Source organism: Harpia harpyja, chromosome 23, assembly GCF_026419915.1.
Source record: "Harpia harpyja isolate bHarHar1 chromosome 23, bHarHar1 primary haplotype, whole genome shotgun sequence".
Taxonomy (NCBI): domain Eukaryota; kingdom Metazoa; phylum Chordata; class Aves; order Accipitriformes; family Accipitridae; genus Harpia; species Harpia harpyja.
Window position 1 is genome coordinate 14,693,573 of NC_068962.1, and position 23,906 is coordinate 14,717,478.

The 23,906-nt window shown below is 41.3% G+C and overlaps 1 protein-coding gene across 1 annotated transcript in view; it reads right to left on the reverse strand.

The window, feature by feature from the left end:
- Positions 1-8,363: 8,363 nt before the first annotated feature.
- Positions 8,364-23,906, reverse strand: part of TPH2 (tryptophan hydroxylase 2) — a 52,613-nt gene continuing 37,070 nt past the window's right edge. The window contains exons 9-11 of the mRNA XM_052774751.1: positions 18,566-18,661; positions 9,384-9,517; positions 8,364-9,295 (exon numbers count right to left, since the gene is read on the reverse strand). Of these exons, the coding sequence (XP_052630711.1) occupies positions 9,121-9,295; positions 9,384-9,517; positions 18,566-18,661 (405 nt within the window). The 3' untranslated portion in view covers positions 8,364-9,120. The remainder of the gene's footprint in view (positions 9,296-9,383; positions 9,518-18,565; positions 18,662-23,906) is intronic.

A 23,906-nucleotide genomic window follows, 5' to 3' on the forward strand; every position in this document is an offset into this window, starting at 1 on the left:
TTATTAATAGCTTTCATAGCCATCTTTATAGCCATCGCCTTCTTCCACCCAACCTGCTGACTCTCACTGGATTTTAAAAGCTCTACTGAATTTATACTTTGGGACAGGGATTGCCCCTTTACAATATATTTGTCCAGAATCTCCTTCCAAATAGCCCTGATAAGCACTAATGTACCATAAATAGTCAATATTAACAAGTGACTAATTACGCTCTTCTGGCAGGCTGGTCCTAGATTTTCCCTCACCCAAACACTCTGACCCCACAAGCAAGAAGTGTATGCAGTCAGGGCTGGCTCACAAACATTTCCAGATTAAAAACTGAAACTCCTTATAGTCCAAGTGATTTCTGTTCTCAATAAAACTGGGGTTAAAGGCAGAAAAATGTCATCCTGTCTTGTAAAGCAGCTTAGCACATTTACCAAATGCCTCTGGGAGAAGCATCCCGTTTTCACCAGAGCTTTATGTGGCCAATTCAGCTGTAACAGTTCAGGCTACTTTACTATCGACAATTTGACAAGTGGACTCAAACAGGAAATGTTTTGTGATTTCCTTTCACAAACCTGGATGGGGAAAACATTAAATAGAAATTGAAAACTGAGCTCCCTTGGCATTTTTCTTCTGGACCTATTTTCCCAGGGAATTTAACTTCATTTTTAGAGGAGTGTTCCAATAGACTGCTGGAAAGATAACAATTGCTTCATTTCCCTTCCCTCCAGCCTTAAACAACCAGGATTTATACAGTTATTTTTATTCTTTTCAGATACCGCAGCCTTGCCTGTTTATAAAATGTAAGAGGTAGACAGATAATTGTACTATTTCACTAGTAAACAGGGAGCTGAATATGAAACTGAGCTCAGAATTGGAAACCCTGTCAGAGTGTTGGTGAATCATTGTATGAAACAAATTGTTCACTTTCTGTTCAGTCCATTAGCTACAAGGATAGAAAGAATTGCTCTCACAACGCATAATGCTGCAATTTCCTATATTCACTCAGCACTTCCCCTTTCCCGTCTGCAAATCAGAGGCATTACATTTGAGATTTAATTCGCTCCCTCTAACCACGTTTTCATTCCCAACTCCGACAAACCAAGCTATCGCTCAGTGAAAACGCAACAGCTTTTACATAGCATTCATTAATACAGCGCTCTTCCTCTCCTTTGGAAATAAGGTAACGGCAGGAAAACACAGGGAATTACGTCGAGGCCTCTGTGCCTATCCAGCTGCAAACAGCCCCACTTTTGGTTCTCCTGAGCTTTTGGAGAGATGGCATACCAAAACTCAATCCACACGAACCCCGTGTCATTTCTACGCCAGATTTTGCGCCGTCGCGATGAGAAAATCCGTACTCGCCTACAGGTACCACGCGGTTGCCCGTGCCCTTCCCTCGTGTTTGTGAGGCTGGGGGAGCTGCTGACATTTTTAACAGTGCCCAAGCATCGGGCTTCCTAAGCAAGCTCTTTACAGCGATTCTGCCTCTGAAACGGGGCAAGGAAGATTGTATCGGTACAACCGAGAGCCCCGACCGTCCTGGAGGGCCTCACGCCGGCAGCGAGGCTGGGCTGACCGTCCCGGGCAGAACCCTGCGCTGCCGCGCCATCTTCACCCTCAGGCCCGCGCTAGGCCGCCCGCCTCTGCGCGGCCATGTCCCACAGGGAAACTGCCCTGGGCGCGCACCGCGGCGAGGGCTCCCGCCGCCCGTCGGATCCACCGTTCGCCATCGCCGGCCTCGGAGACGAGGGGGGGGCTACGCTGAGCGGCCGAGAACGACCACCTGCAGAGCTCCTGCAGGATGACCGCAACGGCGGGGGGGCCTGGAGAGGACGACCGCGTCGCCGATGCCCGGCGCTGACAGGGATGGTGCTGGCGGGCCTCTGCTGTGCCTTTTTTTCAAGCAGAAGCCAGGTATGAGGAGAAAAGATTTGAAAGGAGAGCTACGAAATAAAATTCTTGGCGCTTTTCGACCTCCCTTTACTACCTTTCCTGCACGTACAACAGCATGCGTTAATTGATCCCACTAGACAGAGACCCACAAAGCCTGAGGAGTTGCTCTGTAAAAACAAGTCACAGAAGACAAACAGTGGTCGTTTGAGGCCACAGGAGCAGCTAGGAGTGGGAGCTCTTCTCTGGGACTCGGGTGGCTTCGTGACTTCTGCCCCTGTCCATTAGCACGGGCCAAGAGTCTTCCCTTGGATGCAGGAACTGTGCTGACCAACACTGGGAAGAAGCAATGAGATCTCAGAAAAGACCAGACCTCGTTGCCTCTGCATCTTCTAGGCACTGCATTTTTGTTCTGGAGATAACATTGCAAAAGAGGCTTTTTAAAAAATGCCTGCAAATGAAATAAGGAACAGGCCTTGCGTGCCCAACTTATGGCTCTAGCTCCTGCTCCAGCAGACACAGATCTATCTCAGAAAACAGTGGCTGGATTGAGACCTGAAGGTAAAATGTAACCTTTCTGTCCAGCAACTATGAAATCTGTTTTGAGCTACTTCTAACTGAACTGACTGGCACTGGCACTAAAATGCCTCTTCAAACATGTGCTTGTTTTGCAGCAGTTGAGATTTTGACTGCCCGGTTCCCATCTGATGTGAGACGCTTGCTTTTTCATAACTTTACCTGCAAGTGATCTATCAGGTGTAATCATTAAAAGGGAATTCAACCAAATTGATCCTCCAGACAAATTCTGCTAGAGTGGCAAATCCACTGTGTGCATAACCTTAAACTCATTTACCATTAACTGGCCTTACTCACATCTCTGAGGTTAGCAACTCACTACATGGAGGGATGGTGAGGGAGGGTAGCATTTTAGCTGTACCCATCAGTTGTCAAGCCCTGGGAAATGACAGCATCACGTCTTCAGCATTACTCTACTTTCATGTAAAGTAGCAAGACTGGGTAGGGAGTTTGGTGGCAATAAGAAAAGCTCGAGGCAGACAGAGCTAAGAACCTCAACCATTCCATAATTAACATCTCTCTATAATCCTTATGGAAAAATAAAATAGTAACACATTTCAAAAGGTATTTTGCAAAAGAAATAGAAAACAAAACTGATTTAATAGGAAATAAAAGTGATGCTGGTCTCAAATCACTCACTTCGTTTCCTGCGGGGAGGCAGGGCTGTTTGGCTCTGGAGTGCTTTATTGCTGCTCTGTTATCAGAACTGTATTCACGCTGGAGCTCACGCAGAACCCAGTGGTGTAGGCGTATTTGGGTTGTTTTTCAGGTCATGTGCCAGTTTAACACAGATGGAAATCTACCTCCTGCTGCTCTGCAAACTCAATTCTTTTCCTCCAAAGGTGGAGTGTGGCAACAGCAGCTTCTTCTCCATTATTTTTCCTGGACATTTGAAACTTCTGACTACATTAAAAAAAAATGTCCACCTGAATATCCATCACCCACTTGCATTTTAAAGTACGTGACTATGTAACCCATTTCACACTTATTCCACCTGAATAGTCCACTCCAGGCCAAATCCCAAGTAGATGCCAGCACTTATTTTTAGTCTCACCTTAACATCTCAGCAGTCGGCAAAGAAATACGAATTCTTACTCTAAGGTGTTGGAGGGCCTTTTTAAACTAAATGTAGTTGTTGCAAAATGTTTTGAATAGACATCACTGAATTCTGATTATTTTGTGTTTACTTACCTTTTCTCTCAGACCAATACCAAAATGAAACAACACAGGTTTCATGGAGTATTTCAACCGAGGAGGACATTATTTAGCCTCCAAGCTCAGCTAAGTTACAGGAAATTGCCAATAACGATGCCAAGGACATCTCTACAGCCTTCACTATGTCAACTACAGGGACTCATTACTAATAAATATTTGCTAGTATAACCAGAATCTATTAGCTCCATGTCTCAAATGTACTTTGAAGCCCAGAAGAGGAATCTGTCACTATTGACCTATTCTTCACTGAGAAAGCAGGTATTTGTCTGTGAAACATCTCCAGACTTCGAGTGACTGATACCACAGAGCATAGCCATTATATAACAATACCACAATTATTCCCTTTGCAAATTATTTGGAAATACGACAATGGTTCCTACTGAGATAGAAGAGAAGCTGCCATATTTCTAAAAAGGCATAGACTGTCCTGCTGAAACAAGAAGAGAAGTGTCCAGGTTGGGGTGGAAAGCTGATTTCCTGAATGGAAGAGCGTTGCATTGATCCTTACCTGGCCCTTAATGTAACACTGGGCTGAGCAGCAGGTGTGGCCCCCACGTTCCCTAGCCAGCTACATCAGGGGCCAAAATCAAAGCTCCCTTCTGGACTACACCAGTGGGTTTCTTTCCCTTGGAAAGCAGGGGAGTTAGGGAGAACAGGCTGCTCTGTGCACAGATTTCAGCAAGACACAAGGCTGATGTGTGGCTGGAGCACTCAGGCTCAGGAGCTTGGAAGAGCTCCAGGTTCTCCAGATTGTTCAAGGGAGCACAGTCTTCCTGACAGCCCAAACACAGGCACAGATAGGATGAAAAATGCATTTCTATTTTGTTTATAAAGTTGAGCAGCTTTAAACCTTGTTTACAAAAAGGACAAATGCTGGTTGCTCACAATCAGTCTTCTGCCTCTGGGGCACTAGCAGGTAGCTCGCACACAGAGCTCTCTCAAACAGCCTATGAAGTTAAAATAGAGCACCATAGTCAGCATTTAAGGCTACACTCTACTATGGATCCTATTCATTCCCTAAGGGAAGACAGAAAGATGAAGAACCACTGTCCTGGTTTCAGCTGGGATAGAGTTAACTGTCTTCCTAGTAGCTGGTACAGTGCTATGTTTTGAGTTCAGAGCGAAGAATGTTGATAACACTGATGTTTTCAGTTGTTGCTCAGTAGTGTTTAGACTAATGTCAAGGATTTTTCAGCTTCTCATGCCCAGCCAGTGAGAAAGCTGGAGGGGCACAAGAAGTTGGCACAGGACACAGCCAGGGCACCTGACCCAAACTGGCCAACGGTGTATTCCATACCATGTGACGTCCCATCCAGTACAGAAACGGGGAGGTGGGGGGCAGGGATTTCGCCGCTCGGGGGACTGGCTGGGTGTCGGTCGGCGGGTGGTGAGCAATTGCACTGCGTATCATTTGTACATTCCAATCCTTTCATTATTGCTGTTGTCATTTTATTAGTGTTATCATTATCATTATTAGTTTCTTCTTTTCTGTTCTATTAAACCGTTCTTATCTCAACCCACGGGTTTTGCTTCTTCTCCCGATTTTCTCCCCCATCCCACTGGGTGGGGGGGGAGTGAGTGAGCGGCTGCGTGGTGTTTAGTTGCTGGCTGGGGTTAAACCACGACAACCACTCTTTAGGATTGGTCAAAGACTGAAGGAGGAGGCAGAGGTGCAGGTGATGTACAATGCTCTGCAGTGGTGGTTGTTGACCATTACTGCTTTTGTGAGCTGGCTGGAGCCCTTTCGTGAGCAGGCTGAAGCCTTTTCCAGGCAGTGGTTCTAAGGGACTTCAAGACGTTGTATAGCTTCTCCCCTGGCCTAAGTCAGGACCGACTGTGCTATTATCATTCCTGAGAGATAGCAGCCTAACCTGTTCTCTTAAAAACTGATGGAGGCTCTGCTGTCTCCCATGTTTCACTGTTACATAACTTAATGCTCCTTTCCTTGCAATTTAAGTCCATTAGTTCTCAAGGCCAGAGAACAGTGTGTCCCTTCCGTTTCTGCAGCTATTTCTGTGTGTTTGAAAAAGGTTATCACATCTCCCCTCAGTCTCCTCTACTCCAAACTAAGCAATCCCAGCTTCCCAGTTCATCACACAGAAGCCAGGCTGCTGCTGGCTGGTGATAGCTTTCAGTAACTGCTGACTGGGCTGGATTTGTACCAGCAGCCTGTAGGTGAAAGCCTTCAGCAGCTTTAGCTCTCTGAGCCAGGCTGTCCTTTCAAAGATGTGAAATTTTCTTCTGTAATCCATTACAGCGTATCAGTAAATATACATTACAGTACAGTGAATTTCTGGAATTTTCTCCATCACATTAGGATATCATAACAAGAAGAAAGGAAAACACACCTTATTTTGTGAAAGTGTACTAAAGGGCTAAACTTAAAACAGGCTTCTAAACAGGTCTCGAAGAGCAGAGAGGGAAAATGCAATGTATTGCGTTAACACCTTCCCCACTCCATCCCCTCTACCAAACAAATGAAACAAAATGCATGAACCATGTCTTGGTTTGCAAATGAAACTTGGTATTTGTATTTGCTGCAATGTCTCGGAGTGTTGTTTTTCATTTTAGACTTTGCATGGTAGTAAACAGTGCAATGCTTTACATTCATTAAGCTCGGGCCCATTTACTCTGTGCAGGCAAAGCAAGTGCATATATCTCAGACCCATAAAGCATCAGTTCAGAATTACACAGGAAATAAATGAGCCTAAGCCAGAAGTCCAATTTCCAGAGTCCAGCTCACTAAAGCTAAACAAGCACCTTAGATAAATATGGCCTATTTTAAATGAAATGTTAGTGTAATTTGATAACTGTCAATAATTCCCTCATTATGCCTAAATGAGCTTGTCATCCAAGGAGATTGCTGCATGGCTGATCTTAATTTGCTAATAAAAACCGTAGAAAAGAATTTCAGCTAAGCTGGAACTATTTGATTCATAAAAGTGCAATAGTGCACTTTTTAAAGCATTCCTTCCCAGTCCTGGCTCCTGACTGGCTGAAGCCCAAAGCCAGTTTGCTCTGCAGCCTGTAAGAAGGCAGCTTTGCTACGTAAGAACAATGAGTGATTGTCTCTCTAAATCACTATTATTCCTTAGCCCATTATATTTAATTTATTTTTAATCATGTTGTATAATAGAAATAAAATCATTGGATTAAGCATATATCTAGCAGCAGGAGCCCATTATCCTTTGACAATGTTCTGTTTCATTGACATTACATCTTCATTGTAGACAGTTTCCTTGCCATCATTAGTCCTAAAATGACTATTGGATTTCAAGGGTTTCTCCCTAATCCATAATAAGATTTACTTGCTAACAGCACAAAACAAAACAAAGATATGCTTCTATTGTTTTACTGCTGTGGAATTCTTATTTTAAGCTATTCAGAAAAGTCAAGAATAAATCCAGATATTATAAGTATTTAAAGTTTTCCTGTGTAATTCTGATTCAAGGGAAAGCCTCAGTAACTTTGTACGCTTTGGATCTTTGTTACTCATTGTGGCTTTATTTTACTTAAGCAAGCAACAATACTGTGCCAGTTCTTGCACTGAGTAAGATCTACTATTCCTTGCACAGTAAGTTTTTCAGACCAGTTAAAGCAAATCTCAGTACAGTCCATTTTCTCCACAAAGCGCTACGAGGGGTTCATTGGATCCCATGGGAATAAAGAGGGAGAAACCTCCATGCCAAGGTTGCTAGCGATTCCTCTGTGATAAGTGCTAGCTAACAGAGTCAGCACTAATGTTGGGAAGTTAAAAACTCCTCCAGCATGCTGATCCCCATGGGATAATTCAACAGCTCTTCATCTGTACCAACGGCAGTCACAGTTAAATCTAAAACTCAATTTTTCCACACCCTATTAACAGCAGCATTAGAATGCAGCAGGGACCATGCAGAGAAAAGAGCGTTTTCTGTTATCTCATAGTTATCTTTGAGGAGGTGGCAGATTTCCCTGTGAAAATTATCCTTATAGATTGCCTCTTATTTAAGGATATGCTGGTACTATCAAGTGGTGCTCTTTTTATGCTGAAATTGCTAGCAACACTTAAGAGTATTGGCATGACTCTTTCAGCTGGGAGAGCAGCTTCAATAGATACCTATTTTCCATATATGTAGAGAAGCTATGACACTTTCACCCATACTGACATGATCTGGATAAGCCATGTGGTTTCCATTAAGAAGGGTCCATACAATATAGTCAACTGTCCATTATCTTGGCTAATAGGAGAATAGAATAACCCAGATAAACGAAAGACATGCATAATTATTGCTTCCAGATAAGAGCCAGCTCAAGTATTTCTGCACTGTGCTCCCCAGACAGAGCTTGTACTCCTGTCAGAGCTTGCTAACTTCGAGTTTATTAACTCAGGCATTACCTGCATCCATCTGGTACAAGCTAGGCAGCTTGGGTGTCTCTATGATTTAATCACCCCACAAGTAATCTACTAACTGATAATCATCTTGGCTATAATTAAATAACAACTCCCATATTCACCCTTTCATATGTGCTGATACTGATACACCGTAGATCCAGTCATGCATGGCCACGTCAAGGTTGAATGTGGCATAATGGGGAAAGGCAAATTATGCATGAAATGCAAGAGGAGTACGTTCAAAAGACAAGGGAACACGGAAGGCACACAATGATGTAGAAGGGCTTTATATTCACATCTAACAACCCGGAATTAACACAAGCACTTCCTCTCTTCTTCCTGGATAGCCCTCGCAGAGGAAGTATGCTCAGGACTGTCACAGGCAACACATGTATGAACTAGAACTACCTTTCTACATGAATAGTCAGAAGCTTGGGGGTTTTTTATTGTGTTGCAATTACTCAGCCACGTTGAACATTTGTCAGCTGTGAGTTCTCATAATCTGTAATCTCCACAGACCTTTTAGTACTGATACATAGCCTTCCCGATCTCAGCATTGGTATATAAATTGTATTGTTCAGTCACAAGAGACACTCAGTTCTGTTACAGATATATGGGCAAAACATTGTCTTCACCACTATAGAAAGAAATACAGATTCTCTTACAAAGAAAATGAAAATGTTGCAAATAATTTTTTCTGGATTCTTATGGGAGGAAAGGGATTATAAAGAAATAAACTCAGACTTAATGAAATCAGCAACACCATTTCTTATACATTGAGGTGAATCACCTCATGGAAACAAAACCATTGCCAGGCAAGTTTTTAATGGTGTACTTATACATGACATTGTGCTGAGGAATTGATGATTATATTCTGCCACATTCCATGTTGCATTTACAAATTAGCGTTGCCTTGGTTTGTCTGGACATTATAATTAGACAGAGCTACACAATGATGCAAGCTACAGGCCAAGCTGTAAAGGGAAAATTGATGGGTTTCAGAAGTTAGCCATATCATGTGATGTTACTAGACTGGCTACAGAAAAAGCAACTGACAGCAAATCACAGTACCACACATATCAAATCCCTAAATATCTGTTCATTTTGCTTAAAGCATCACATACAGTGTTTAGATCGCTGCGGAGGTCCTGGACAACATTTTCTATGCTCCTGGTATCCTTCAGAATCTCAATGCTTTGTGTATATGGATTGAAATACACAGAGAAGGGACGATTGATTGATTTGGCAAAGTCCCTGAAAGAAAAAAGAAAATTAACACCTCTCTTTTTTCAACCGATAAAGAAAAGAAAATTAGATTTTTGAGTCAAGGGAAATAATTTACCTCATCTTTTCTTTGGCTTCTTCAAAACTTTCTGAAACAAAGTAAGCTTCCTGGAAAGTAGTGATAAGGCATTCTTGCAAACAGGTTGTCTTTGGATCGAATGTTTTCACATTGGCCTTGTCAGAGAGAGCATGCTGCAAAACACAGCACACGATCTGTTAAACTGTATTTTGATACTGCTGTGTATCTATACAACTGTTCATATATACAGCTTTTGTATTGCTGTGCTGTATGTTTCCCATTAGTTGGTAGCCTCTCTTGTTTTACATACAGTGGTTTTTCAGCTTGAACAGAATATATCACCTGTTACTTAAAAAAGCTCTTTTTATGAGAGTAATTTTTTTCCCAAAAATAATTATTAAAATAATAAAGAGATTAGAAATGCACCTGCCACGTAGGCATACAGACCTAAATCTTCAGCTAGAAACAGGAAAGTCATCAAATAACCATTCCTGAAAAATTATCTATACAACTACAAATATGTATGTCCCCAAAATGTCACTTAACTGGCAGAATTGATCATCATCTTGGTGGGTGAATTGAGTCTGACCAAACCATTCATATAATCTGTGCTCTACATTTTCAGGCCAAAATCATATACTATTTTCCTGACGGTGGGTTTAAGAGTGAAACTATGCATCTGAAAATCCATTAAATAATGCCCATTTATTGGGTGCTGATGAAATGCATTATCCTTCTGCCGCGTACACCTGAGCAATAATGCTCCATATAGTACCGCAAGGAAAAAATAACTAAACACGCATAGACAAGTACAGAGCAGACACTAGGAAGATGAGGCATCAAATGCTGCTACCCAGATAAGAGTTTTCCAATTAGTCTTTCTCTTTACATGACTGGCACAAGCCACTAGAAAGGACACAGAGGTTTCAAAACTGAAAATCAGGTACTGAGACATTTACCAACACAATCTTTTTCTAGCTCCCCCTTCCACTTGAATACTTGTGTTAGCTTTTGGATCTACCTTAACTTTTAAAGCACATGTATTTTCATTCTCAGTGCTCTGTACAGAAGTACCAGGTAAAGAAGAAGAGCATATTTAGGTCAACTTTCAACCTTCCTTAGTCCCCTAATATCTATCCATAGTGAAGATGTGCATGTAAAGCATAGAGAAATGACAGGGAGGGAGCAGATCCCTGACGTCCGAAGGTGCCTCTTATTTCTTTACTTTCTTTCTGCACGGACATTCTTTATAGCAGGGTAAGGTATTAACCTTAAGGTATTCACCACACCTTTTATCTGAGCTCTTGCTTATGCTCATTCCTAAATCCCTGTGAAAGGCTCCGAAAATATCACACTAGCTCTCAACCTGCAGTCTCCAAATAACAGGACATAAAACTGGAACAAGAACCTCTTCCTCCCACCTCCTCTCTCTCCAAAAATAAATACATGAAAAAATAATGCATGGAATCTTAAAATGTCAGGGAATTAACTTTCTTCAGTACATGTATCTTTTCCTTCTCACAAGGTTTGCTGTTTCTAGCCAGTCATCAGTTAAACAGGTCTGAAAACAAAAATCAAAACTGGTCTGTCTTAACCAGCATCCTCTTCGAAATGGATTGCAGGAACAGGCTCACCTTATTAGGCCCCTGACTATATCCCTGCTGTCACTTTCTCCTTGCAGAGCCATAATGTGGTTGAGTGCCTGTAAATTTAGGCGTTTACCTTCTTCCATCGAAATGAATTTGGTTTTCTTGACTGGGAATTACAACACGCTGCCTGGAAGGCTAACTACAGGTAAAAACATCTCCTCTTAAGGTGCCTTTGTACTTCCAGGTGAGACTTGATGCCTCAAATGTCTAAAGCACAACATTTTCAACTCTGAGTGCATTGAGTGAAGTCCCGTGCAGGGAATCAAGAGGGTGATATGGGCCACATTTTCTTAGGAACTGAATCAGTAGGTGACCACTTCTGGCTCATGAATTCTTTCCTGCACTGTGACAGCTTCAACAGAAAGGGTGACAGTATGGTCCTCTCCTCTTTGCCACCCACTAACAGCTTCTGCTGGGCCAGGCCTACTCCTTGGGATTTAGCCATCAGAGGCAAGAAGGGAGTCAGCCTGTGGCTTCCACCCCGTGAAAACTGCTCTAATCACCAAGCCCCAATTTTATAAAAGGGGAGAGTTTAAAGAGAAGCAAAAGCTAATTCTTTATCACAGTGGATGTCACCTGAGAAAGCCTTTCTGATTATTTTCCTCAGATTATCTATATGAAATGACTCCTGCTTTCTGGATCCCAGTTTAGTTTATGCATGAGCAGAGCTGCTGCTTCACAAAGCAACTCTGCAGAGACTGGGATGCGCAGACAGCAGGAAACACACAACCTGGAAACAGAGGGTTAAGAATTGAGACATATCTTCAGACTTAGGTAATGGCTGATCTGTTATTCTTAGGATTGCAGTTTGGGAATGAAGTGCCTAAATTCTGATGAATTCCTACCCCAGATACCCATCTGCTTTCTAGGATATGGTCTTTTGGCTCTTGGATCAAGTAGGCATTGTCATGGCTATCAAAGCAATGGGAAACATCTCAGCAAATCTGGATGGTGTTTTCAAATTCTGCAGCCTTGCATCTGTAACATCTACTATCGAGTTGATATGCTGACACCAGCAGTGCCAGAGTTCAGCAACCGAACTGAGCCTGCAGACAAACCTTCAGACAGACCATAAACTGTATAGTCTGGACTAGGATGGTCAGGACACTGACTCAAAGCTGAACTAGAGTTTTTTGCAGAAACATTTCAGTGCTCTAAAATGTTGGTCCTTGGCACCCTCAACATTATGAAGTACAGAATCTCAACAAAAAAACTTCCTCTGGTGAGTCCAAAAGCTTTCAAGCTCAGGCCTGTATTTTTTTTAACGGGTGCTATTCACTTATGTTTTGGTTGGGCATTCAGTTCTTCAGTGAACTCAGATGAGTAAGTATCCAATATGGATTTTTCCATCAGAAACCTCTTCAGTTATGCACCTCCAATGAGATGTCAAGGCTAACAATCACATGGGAAATAGCTTTTGGTCAAATAGAGCATCTTACCACCCTGTGGATTTGTGATAACTGTCTCTAATGGCCCATTCATACAAACTGTACTGCTTATGCAAACACAGCTATTGGCGATTCTCCTTTAGTTCAAGAAACAAGAGTTTGGAGTGAAACTTCCAAATGAGTCACCACTGATTCCCAGGAAAAGCAGCAGCATCAGACAACTGGACAGCTTAAGAATTAGACAACTACCCATATTGGAAATAAGCATACCACTAAAGAAATGCCTCCACTCCCTGCTAGATCAAAGGTTAAGAGAGTGATTGAGGTACCTAACCACAGGTCTCTAAGGCCTAGGATGTCAGATGTATCTGTACAGGGATGAAAGATACAGCACAAGACCTAAAGGAGCCTTACACATTTCTGGAGTGGCAGCTGGAGAGCTGGTCAGATATACTGGAGCATCCCAGATGGCACCAGCATTTACACTGAGCAACTGTGAATCATTCTTTTGCCTCAGTCTTCACCCCTAAGTGCTCCAGCTACACCGCCCAAGATGCAGAAGGCAAAGGCAGGGACAGGGAGAATGAAGAACTGCCCACTGTAGGAGAAGATGAGGTTCAAGACCATCTAAGGAACCTTAAGGTGCACAAGTCCATGGGACCTGATGAGATTCATCTGCAGGTCCTGAGGGAAGTGGCAGATGAAGCAGCTAAGCCACTATCCATCGTATTTGAGAAATCGTGGCAGTCCAGGAAGTTCCCACTGACTGGGAAAGGGAAAAAAGAAAGACCCAGGGAACTACAGGCCAGTCAGTCTCACTTCTGTGCCCGGCAAGATCATGTAGCAGATCCTCCTGGAAACTATGCTAAGGCACAGGAAAAATAAGGAGGTGACTGGTGACAGCCAACATGGGCAACTAAGGGCAAATCGTGCCTGACAAATCTGGTGTCCTTTTACGACAGGGTTACAGCACTGGTGGATAAGGGAAGAACAATGGACATCATCTACCTGGACTTGTGCAAAGCATTTGACACTGTGCTGCATGACATCATAGTCTCTAAATTGGAGAGACGTGGATTTGATGGATGGACCACTTGGTGGATAAGGAATTGGTTGGATGGTCGCACTCAAAGAGTTGCAGTCAACAGCTCGATGTCCGAGTGGAGAGCAGTGACAAGTGGCATTCCTCAGGGGTCAGTATTTGGACTTGCTCTGTTTAAAATCTTTGTTGGCAACATGGACATGGGATTGAGTGCACCCTCTGCAAGTTTGCCAACAAAACCAAGCTGTGTAGTCCAGTCCACACACTGGAGAAAAGGGATGCCATCCAGAAGGACCTTGACAGGCTTGAGAGATGCACCCATGCAAATCTCATGAAGTCCAACAAGGTCAAGTGCAAGGTCCTGCAGATGTGTCAGGGCAACCCCTGGTATCAATACAGGCTGGTGGATGAAGAGATTGAAAGCAGCCCTGTGGGGAATGACTTGGGGGTGTTGGTTGATGAGAAGCTCAACATGACCTGGCAATGTGCACTTGCAGCCCAGAAAGCCAACCATACCCTGGGCTGCATCAAAAGAAACGTGGCCAGCAGGTTGAAGGAGGGGATTCTCCCCCTCCACTCCACTCTCATGAGACCCCACCTGCAATACTGCGTCTGGGGCCCTCAACATAAGAAGGACATGGACCTCTTGGAGCAAGTCCAGAGGAGGGCCATGAAGATGATCAGAGGGATGGAGCAGCTCTCCAGTGATGACAGGCTGAGAGAGTTGGGGTTGTTCAGCCTGGAGAAGAAAAAGCTCTGGGGAGACCTTAGAGCAGCCTGCCAGTACACCTAAAGGGCCTACAGGAAAGCCAGAGAGGGACTTTTTACAAGGGCATGTAGTGACAGGAGGAGGGGTAACAGTTTTAAACTGAAAGAGGGTAGATTTAGATTAGATGCAAGTAAGAAGTTCTTCCCTGTGAAGGCGGTGAGACACTGGAACAGGTTGCCCAGAGAGATTGTGGCTGCCCCATCCCTGGCAGCGTTCAAGGCCAGGTTGGACGGGGCTTTGAGCAACCTGGTCTAGTGGAAGGTGTCCCTGCCCATGGCAGGGCAGTGGGAACTAGATGATCTTTAAGGTCCCCTCCAACCCAAACCATTCTATGATTCTATGATTTCCTAAGTGACCACTACCACTGACACATGAAAAAAGAGTTTGGTCTTGTAATTTTTCCTTTGAGTATAAAAAATGGATTGTAATAATACAACTTCGAGCTTTTCAGTTTCACAAAAAAAAAAAACGAAAAAGCAAAATCTTCAGCTAGCAAGGGGAAAACTTGAGATGAGTTATAAATACTGCACTGTCTGAGGAGCACAGGAGGGCAGAATAAGAACACAGGTGAGATGCTGTCTGTGTGCCAGTACTGATTTTATCACCTTGTTATTCCAGGGCAGGGGGGGGGAAACAGTCTTGGAAAACCTGCTCTTAAATGTTTTTCTGCTTATCTACAACATACGTTGCAAATCTGACAGTGTCCTGATTTTACTAGAAGTTTTTTTATTTCATCAGTATAATTTTATATATTGTTTAGACAAATAAGGAAAAGAATCTCTATTTTAAAAAAGCACTAAAATAAGCATCTGGGATCCAGGAGTTGTTTTCTCCATTGTCTTCATCCTCTTCAGAAAACAGAGCCAAAACTTGTATTTGAATCTTTTTGGTTATAAAGGCTAATGCTGGCTGCTCTTAACATAAATTATCATTAAAACAAAATATGACTGGATATTGTACTTGACTTTAAAAATCTATGCAGAAAGATTTGAAGTCTACCTCTCTGTTAAATATAGAAGCATATAACAGGGATATATATGACTTGATCTATAGCCAAGTGAAGTTGATAGGAGACTCCTTTAATGAAAGAGTTCAAGAGAGCATCATACAAAGTAAATGGATTAAAGTTTCCAAATACATTTGGACTGCCTTTTAGAAATAGTTTTAATAATTGAAATGTACATTATTTCGGCCTTATCTCTAAGCTCCAAATATATACTGTGTAATAGTGTTAGCTAGAGTTAACCTGACTATATTAGGCAGAACATTTTATAACTACTTACTGTATTATTTGTTTCCCCCCAGGCTTCATTTTTAATCTTTTCTTTGTTATTTTGTTTTGCTTTTATAATTTTTTTGCTTGATGCTTCCATAGCTTGCATATCAGGAGTTGCATTTTTCAGTATCCGAAATTTGAAGCCTAAATACTGAGTGGGGAAAAAGACTTGAAGGGAATCCTATATTGATAGGCTGGTGCCCACATTTCTCTAGCTTTTATAGTTCTTTGTTGCTAAAGCTGTTGACCAGATTTGCAGAGTGGAGCAGTGTGATATAGAAACAGGGATGCCTGAACAAACCATTCACTCATCTGAAAGGCCCAAATACTGCTGGCCACTTCCACCCTGCAAATAGTCCAACTCATTTATTTGTAGAAATTTCTAGAATTTACACATAAAATTGGCCACCGTTTTGTTTTCTGTGAATACTGCTGCATTGAAAAGAGAGCTGATAGGGAGGGCAGCTGGAGAAAGGCTTTTCTTCTTGCTGACAAAAGCTTATTGATATCAAATGCCTGTAAAGTCAAGGTAGCAAAATTCAACACTGAAACAAGATCTACATTCCTAGTAACAAGGATAAATAAGTATTTGAACTTATTCATAGAAGAGACTATGGGCCCACAATCACCGTTGTCTTAAGAATGGCAGTAGTTATCTCTGAAACGACTTCTTCATTCTGACCCCTATGAGAAGTATAGGTGTCACATGCATGAGGGTCAGACTTCATGGCCATGCAGACTGAGTCTCCTATTCATCCCCACTCACCACAGAAATAGATGGTATTGTTGTCATCATTTTCAGAGCAATTGCTGCCATCCATTAGGATTTCAGTTACAATCGGGATACTGATATCATCAGGATCTCAACTACAGTCTATTATATTAGCATTATCTTTCAGACACTTTCTGGTCAAGAAAGAAATTTCCCCGCCCTCAATGGGTGCTAGAAGATAATGGTGGAGGTAAGGGAGGTTGCTTTCCCAGGAAACATCAGAGACCGGCAACAGCTTGATGCAAGGCTGTGCACCAATGTCATGAGTGCCCAGACACTCTCCTTCCTAAGCACCTGCCTCATGTATGAAGAAGCACACTCATTGCGAGGTTTCTGGTCTAGAAACAGCTTCTCCCATGGTCAGATTAGCAGAAAACTTAGCAGTTTTTTTGCACTTTTTTCCTTACCTTTTAACTTCTTTTCCACCCTGGAGCACAGTCCCACAAAGACTTTCTGGACATTTTTCACCTTATCTGTTCCTTCATGCAGACTATGGCTATTTGTGGTATGGTGCTGTTCTGTGCCTGCAGCACACAAGTGCTTAGTCTCTCAATAACTGAAATGTCTAACTTAAGTCCCTATGCTCGGTATATGCAAGATCTGGTGAAATTTAATAGCTTATGATACACAAGAGGTCAAACCAGATGATCTAATAGTCCCTTCTGGCTTCACATCTATGAAATATATATGTAGTGTAATAGGAAAGTATATAATATTATTGATTTATGGCAAAATTATTATGATATATGGCTGTACCTTTGAAGCAGATCAATATAGTCCATTAATGTGCACATTATTTAATTTTTACTGTTGCTTTTCAAAAGGATTATTCTTTGCATTTATACTCTGAGATTATTGCTGAGTGAAGAACACAGATTTGGGATCAAAAATGTGTGGTAACAAAATATGCACACTTGACAAGAATAATGTGTTTGTTTATGACATTGATGGTAGAAGATTTATTATGTTCTTGACTATTCATTTCCTCACTTTTATGCCCATAGATTTTGTAAATGATGTGATAGGTATTTTCAGGGTCATCACCTAATGACCGCAACTGTTAGTTTAAATAAAAGGCCTGATTCTCTGCACAATGCTGCACAGAATTTGGGGCTCAGCACTGAATGTTGTTGGGCCAGAGGAAAACAAGTGGGACATGTTAATCTCTTTGCATTTAACCACCTTTGCACTGTGGGTATAAAATATTGCCAGGCTGATACAGAATGCTTCTGTGGCTGAAGTACGCACAGAACTTAGAGCAACTGTAATGCAATCAAAGAAAAAATATTGGAGAAGGTAATTTTCTTCACCCTTTTTTCTACTAATGAAAGAATAGCAATTTGACTAATGAACTTCACCATGAATATTCTCAGTTACAGGTGAAACAAACAGCAAAAGAGACTGAGATGCTTCTGTTAAACTGCCGGGTAGTTCACTGAAAGCCAGCCCAGGAGGGTGGGAAGATGTTTAAACACAAATAAACAGGAGATATGTTGCAAAACAGTTTGTAAATACTATTCCGTATATGCTTTCTAAAACCAAACGTTTACCCGAAAAGCCACCAAGAGCTCATTTGGGTCCCAGAAGATAGTACTTCTCTCTCTCTCTTTCCCCTTCCCTCCCATCTTGCCAACAGAGAGATGTATTATGTCCCAAAATACTACACTTGTGACAAAATACCTTTTGCTTGTTCCCTGTGTTTTCTAGGTGTAAAAAGAGGCAATAAATGATCCACTACAACTACTCACACCGTGCAAGGTTAAACACTTTCACCTTTATAAGAACAGGGCTCTATGTATTGTCACATAGGCATGTACTTCAAGTCTAGCATGAATTTATATGCATTCCTTAATTTTAAATATGATTAATCTACTGAATCAGGACCTTAATAAATGTTGTTGTTCTAATATCAATAACAAATACACTGAAATACACTGGATTACTTACAACAGAATCATGTCTGATTTCAAAACTTTTTCACATGTATTAAAAATATATGTTTCTCTTCTAAACAAAGCTTTCAGAGCCCAAGGCACCCTTACCTGTTAGAACCTATGAGCCTCCTTTTACAAGAAATGCAAATTCAAACAGAAATAAGTTCTGTAGTTTATAGTTGCTTTGGTACTTCAGGCTTCACAAATACATTTCATACTTCAAGTGCCAGCTGATATTTCAAACAAAGCTTTTAGGTCAATACCACATTTTAAAATAAGTAAGCTTTTTATCTTGAGAACTTTAACTGTTATTTGAAAATCAAAACATTTACATTCAACTATTATTTTTTTAACATTAAAAGAAAGTTGATTCTGCTTTAACGGCACCTACCTTTAATTCGCCAATAGAAGACAGAAGTCCTGCCCCATAAGCACGCAGTTGTCCTTCTTGCTTGCAAAGGCCAAATTCAATCGTAAAAAAATAGCACTGTAAAATATACAGATATACAGGTACATATAGTGTAGTTGCAAACAGGCACTTCAGCAATGACGATCAGTACCATATTCACTTGATTGCTGCACTTCTTCAGAATTTCAGGTCTTTAACATAAATTCAGATAAAGTATGTTATTACTGCTATGTACCTTAAATGTCATGTTCTGCAGTAAGGGAGCTTTGCACAAAAATGTGAGATTCTGCTTTTTATCTGGGCACCCAAGCAGTTCACAGGAATGGCCAGTTAGGAACAGACAAGCAAGATCATTTAGGTATCAAAGGCGCTGATATTAATCTGCAGAGATTTTTGAAGCCTTCTGAAATAAATGAGATGCCTTAAAATAAAATCCTGCAAGGTAGTTGGTCTGCATGTCTAGGAACCTCTGAAGATCTCTGAGATCTAGTTCAGAGCACTCAGCCTTAAGCTCAAGCGGATGCCACTTTGAAGTTTGTCATGTATTTAAGTGCTGTCTTGAGTTAGAATGAACTTACTTATATGTATGTGTTTAAAAGCCTTCTTGAGCCAAGGCCTTAGTTTTACCTAGATTTTACTCTGTCATAAATGAAGAACTAATATGGCACTTGGCTTCTTAAATTACAGAAAGAAAATCACAGTCAGTCGAATGAGTTCACTTGACCAATCCATTACAATTGTTCTTTACATCCACATTCAAACAGGTAATACATCTGAGCAGTAAAACTGATGAGAAGCTGTGAAAGACGTGCTAAATCACTGTAACAGTACTGTATCTAACTTTGCTGTATCCACTCAACAAAATTAAACGTTAGGAAGACTGTAAGAAGCATACATACCCCACTGTCCACTAAACGCAAAAGACAACAGTCACTTCTGCTCCTATGGTACTGAATTTTAGTTTGGTTTTGTTATGACACATCAAGATTGCTTTTTGATGTTAAATCAAACAGTTGAGATTAAGCTAGTAACTATTTCTACATATGAAGGTTTTAGGAAGTTGATTTCTAACTTATACAAAAATACTGTGCATATATATATACACACACCCCTATATATATGTGTGTGTGTGTTCATTACATTATCTGACAATTTCAGGTTTTGTGCAAAGGGACATAATTCCACTGAACGTAACAGATTTACATGTCTTTGCAGGAAATATGAATTTAGGATAAGAAACAACCCAGCATGTGATACTAAATCTTAAGTTTTTCTGAATAACTTGAGAATGGATCCTAACGCAATGATTTTTTTAAATCCATTTCCTCCTTAAACCCCCACTCTTCCAGGCTGAGTATCATACTAAATGCAAAAGGGCAGAAATTAACAGCTCTTTTAAGTTCAACAAATGTTTAGAAATTGAGAAATGATTCATTTCTCTGCCACTCATAAACATTTGTGTAGAGCTAGTGATTCATGCAGCATGGCACTATGTAGAAGGGTGCAATAAAAAAGAATAAAAAACATGAGCCCTGTGTCTGATCCAAACCTGCTAAGTCAACTGGGAAGAAGGAAAGGTTGTAGTGACTTCAAATGTCTTGAGTCAGATTCCATCACAGAAGTCAAAGGCACAGATATCCACAAGAGAATGTGAAAGCACAACATTGTCAAACAAACAAACAAAAAATCAAAGTTCCACCTCTGGCTTTGCTATTGACTTGGATAAGCCAAGCTGGCATAAAAATTTTCATTAGGTGCAATCAGCTGGTGTCACCGCTTGGAGGAAGGCCAAGACAACTGGTTTCCAAAAGGGACGTCCCAAGGACAAACAGCCAGGTACACAAAATTACAAAAGGCATCACTGTAGGAGTCATGAGTGAAGCTGAGAGACCTACTACCAAGAAGAGTACAAACTTAGCTTCCCTGCCTAAATATTTTGCCAGAAAAACCACCAGGAGGCTACAGTCCTGGTTCTGTACATGCTGCCACTGTCAGTAATGAACCACTCAGCTTTACACTTAAATCTCACTAACATCTTTGAATTTGCCCCTTCCCCCTCAACTCTCTTAAAAAAGCCCATCAAGTAGTAGTTCTTACGCTCTGAACATGAACGCTGTGACAGATACACAGCAGGACTGGGGTCCTGGTAAGACACAGTGATCACAGTCATTTTCATTCTTAAAACCAACAGCAGCAAAAATGGGGGGGGGGTCTGTTATAGACCTGTAAGGGCAGCCATGACTTTGTCCCTGTATGTGGGACACCTTTACTGCAGACCTTCCTCAGGCTGAGAAGGATCAAACCAATGTCATGCTGCTCCCAGGAGAATGCCCACTTGGTAATCTATAGGGCCAGCGGAGGGAAGGAAGAAAAATGCTCTGCACTCCCCTGAGGATGTATACTCATGGGGAAGGAAGGGGCAGAAGGCAGAGAGCTAACACTGGTACAGGAGAGAGCAATCCCCGCTGCCTGGGCGTAGGCTGTTCACAAGACAGAGGGAGACCTCGATTTCACCTCCTCCTTGATAGATAGACAGCATGCAGAGAGGAAGCTTTTTTTACTTAAGTTCAAAAATTATTATAATTGTTCCTATTATAAAAGGGAGTCATATTTATGAGCCAACACTTGCTGATGAGAGCCTATCTTCAGTATTGACAAGACTTGCACTTTCAGTGTAACTAACTCAAATAAAATGCATATGAAATGACCAGATGATAAAATACATCTGCCTGCTACTAACTTGTGGTATTAAGATAGCATTACAAAAAGCCCTTCAAATGAAAAGCTGATTTTTTTAATAAACTTGCTGTATGCAACAACTACAATTTCTGTATTTAAGAAAGCTCTGCTTAGCTAAGAAAATGAGATAGCTCACCCAATGCTGCCATCTTCAGATCATCAGTCAACAATACACGATTCCCCCCACCCTCCCACTCAGACATGCAGAGGTGCATTACGAGACTCCACACGCTTTGGCAAGCTGTGCTCTCAAGTCTACAAACATCGAGGCATACTGGTAAGGAGGTTAAATGTTAACTATATAGAGACATTTTTTATCGACCAGATGCAAAAATACCCACTATATGACTCTCTTTGTATGGTAAACTACACTGACTGTGGTGCTCTATATTATATACAGGATAACTGCACTGGAGTGGGAATGACTGAACAAAGAAATGGCTGTTGAGATGAATACATTTTTTAAAGCCTCATCTGAAGGCAAATAGCTGATTATTACATTGCTATTACATGTAGGCTGGTAGATGCAAGCACAAATGGGGGCAGGCAGGCTCTCCTGTTCTGATTTCAAATCTTAGACCTGTCTCTGGCATACACACTAGCCTGCAGCCCCAGACATGTGGCTCCTCTACAAGCTACAGCAATAACCTGTTGTCTCCCTTTACTCCCAGTTCCACCTCATTTTTGGGGTGAAGTGTGGCTTTGCTACACCTTACAGGTAGGCTCTTGAAGTGGGAAGTCCATGTTGTCTAAATTCTGTAGTTCTTGAAGAGCCTTCCTCTAAAATGCCATTCTGTTAGCTAAATCAGCAATATAAGATGAAGAATCAAAGTGCCCAGTGAAGGATGAAAAATAATTTTTAAGCCAAGAGACATCAATATAATGATCAAGACTGTGCCAGGAGCACAAGACAGCATACAATATGATTTTAATTTACTTCTTTTATTTAACAAAAGTATATGAAAGATACTATACAGTCATGATCATGAAACACTGTCTACATGGGTTCAAAAATTAGCAAATAGATCCACAGACGAAAATCCTATTAAGGGCTATTAAATACTAATATAGCAGATCTCTTCCTTCAGAGTACCTGAATCGAAAGTCATTGGCAACTAAAGCAGTATACGAGGAAAATATCACCACCGTATGGCTTCAGACCTACGTTGTCCTCCAGATGTCTGCAATTTGCCAGTGTCAGAGACAAGATTCTGGGGTAGCTGGTCTGGCCCAGTATATGTGCGATTCTAAGAGTCAGATCAGTTGTCCTACTATTGACAGGAAAGATACAGAACAGATTAAGCCCTGGCAAACTCCAAGCCTGGTCTCCAGGGTAAACACAATGTCTATTCTTCATGTTCAGGTACTGTCCTGCATTATAAACTGGACCACCAAAAAGAAAAAAAAATCAGTGACAGCTACGACAGCTAATAAAAAAACCCATTTGTTATTCAAGTGTGTTTGTTTAGACATTTTCAAAGGCAGGAAAAAAGGTCTGATAAGCTCAACTCCCCTCATCTGACTGGTTTCTAAGGCTTTGAAAATCATTCCTCACAACACATCATTTTGCATTTGGGAATCTCCCTCCTGGGACCTGTGCAAACTGCTTGTGCAGATGTTGGGTGCTGATGTCACAGAGTCAGTACTTCAAAATCTGACTTGTCCATAAAAAGGCCTTTCAAGCCATTCAACTTCGCTTAGTTTTCTTATGGTATAGCTGAGACACCAATATTAGTGTTCACTTGGCAATTTTCAGCATGATGTATAACATGAGATTTTATCTGTTCTCTAAAAGTACCTTGTAAAGTTGTTGTCAGGATGAGTCCTGAGAACACCAACCATGTCAAGAGCTGATTCATTTGCACTCCCTGTTGCAAGGGGGAAGAAGGAGAGATTGAGTAACTTCATGACTACAACCCTAGCACAGGACAGGAATATTCACCGCTACAGGAACTGCTAATGGGATGGGGCTACAGCACCAAGCTGACACATAGCAGCACAATCACTTTTTATATATATATAAAATTGTTGCCATAAAGACAATACAACTACTCATGTGCATAAATACTAGGCAAGACGAGTGCCAAATAAATATCCTTAAGAAAACATCTTTACATTCTTTCTACTGGATTTCAAAGATTCAAAGGATATTTGAATGGACCACTCTTAATTCAGATGCGTGTGATATGTTCACAATATGCAAAGATTAATTCCTTTTTCTTTAGAAGGAAACCTTTGATATTTTAGCTCTGAAGTTATTCACCTAGAGATTAAATCTCTCATATAGTTGTAATTATCTCCTAAGAAGATAGTTACATACAACTGAAAGACTTTCAAAAATCCCATTGTTAGAAATTAATCCTAAGAATTAATGAAGTAATGGTGTTTCCTTTCTCCCTGTAAAAGTTGCTCAAATTGCAAGCAAATGTTGATTCAGAGACATCAGTGACTCCCGTTTGTGCTTGCTTTCTTCATTCAGAGCTGGTGCAAATAAATTTGTGAATAGTTGCTTATTTTTCAATCTCAAGGACATCAATAGTCACCAAAAAACCAGCTGGCATTTCACATTTGACTGAATTATTCA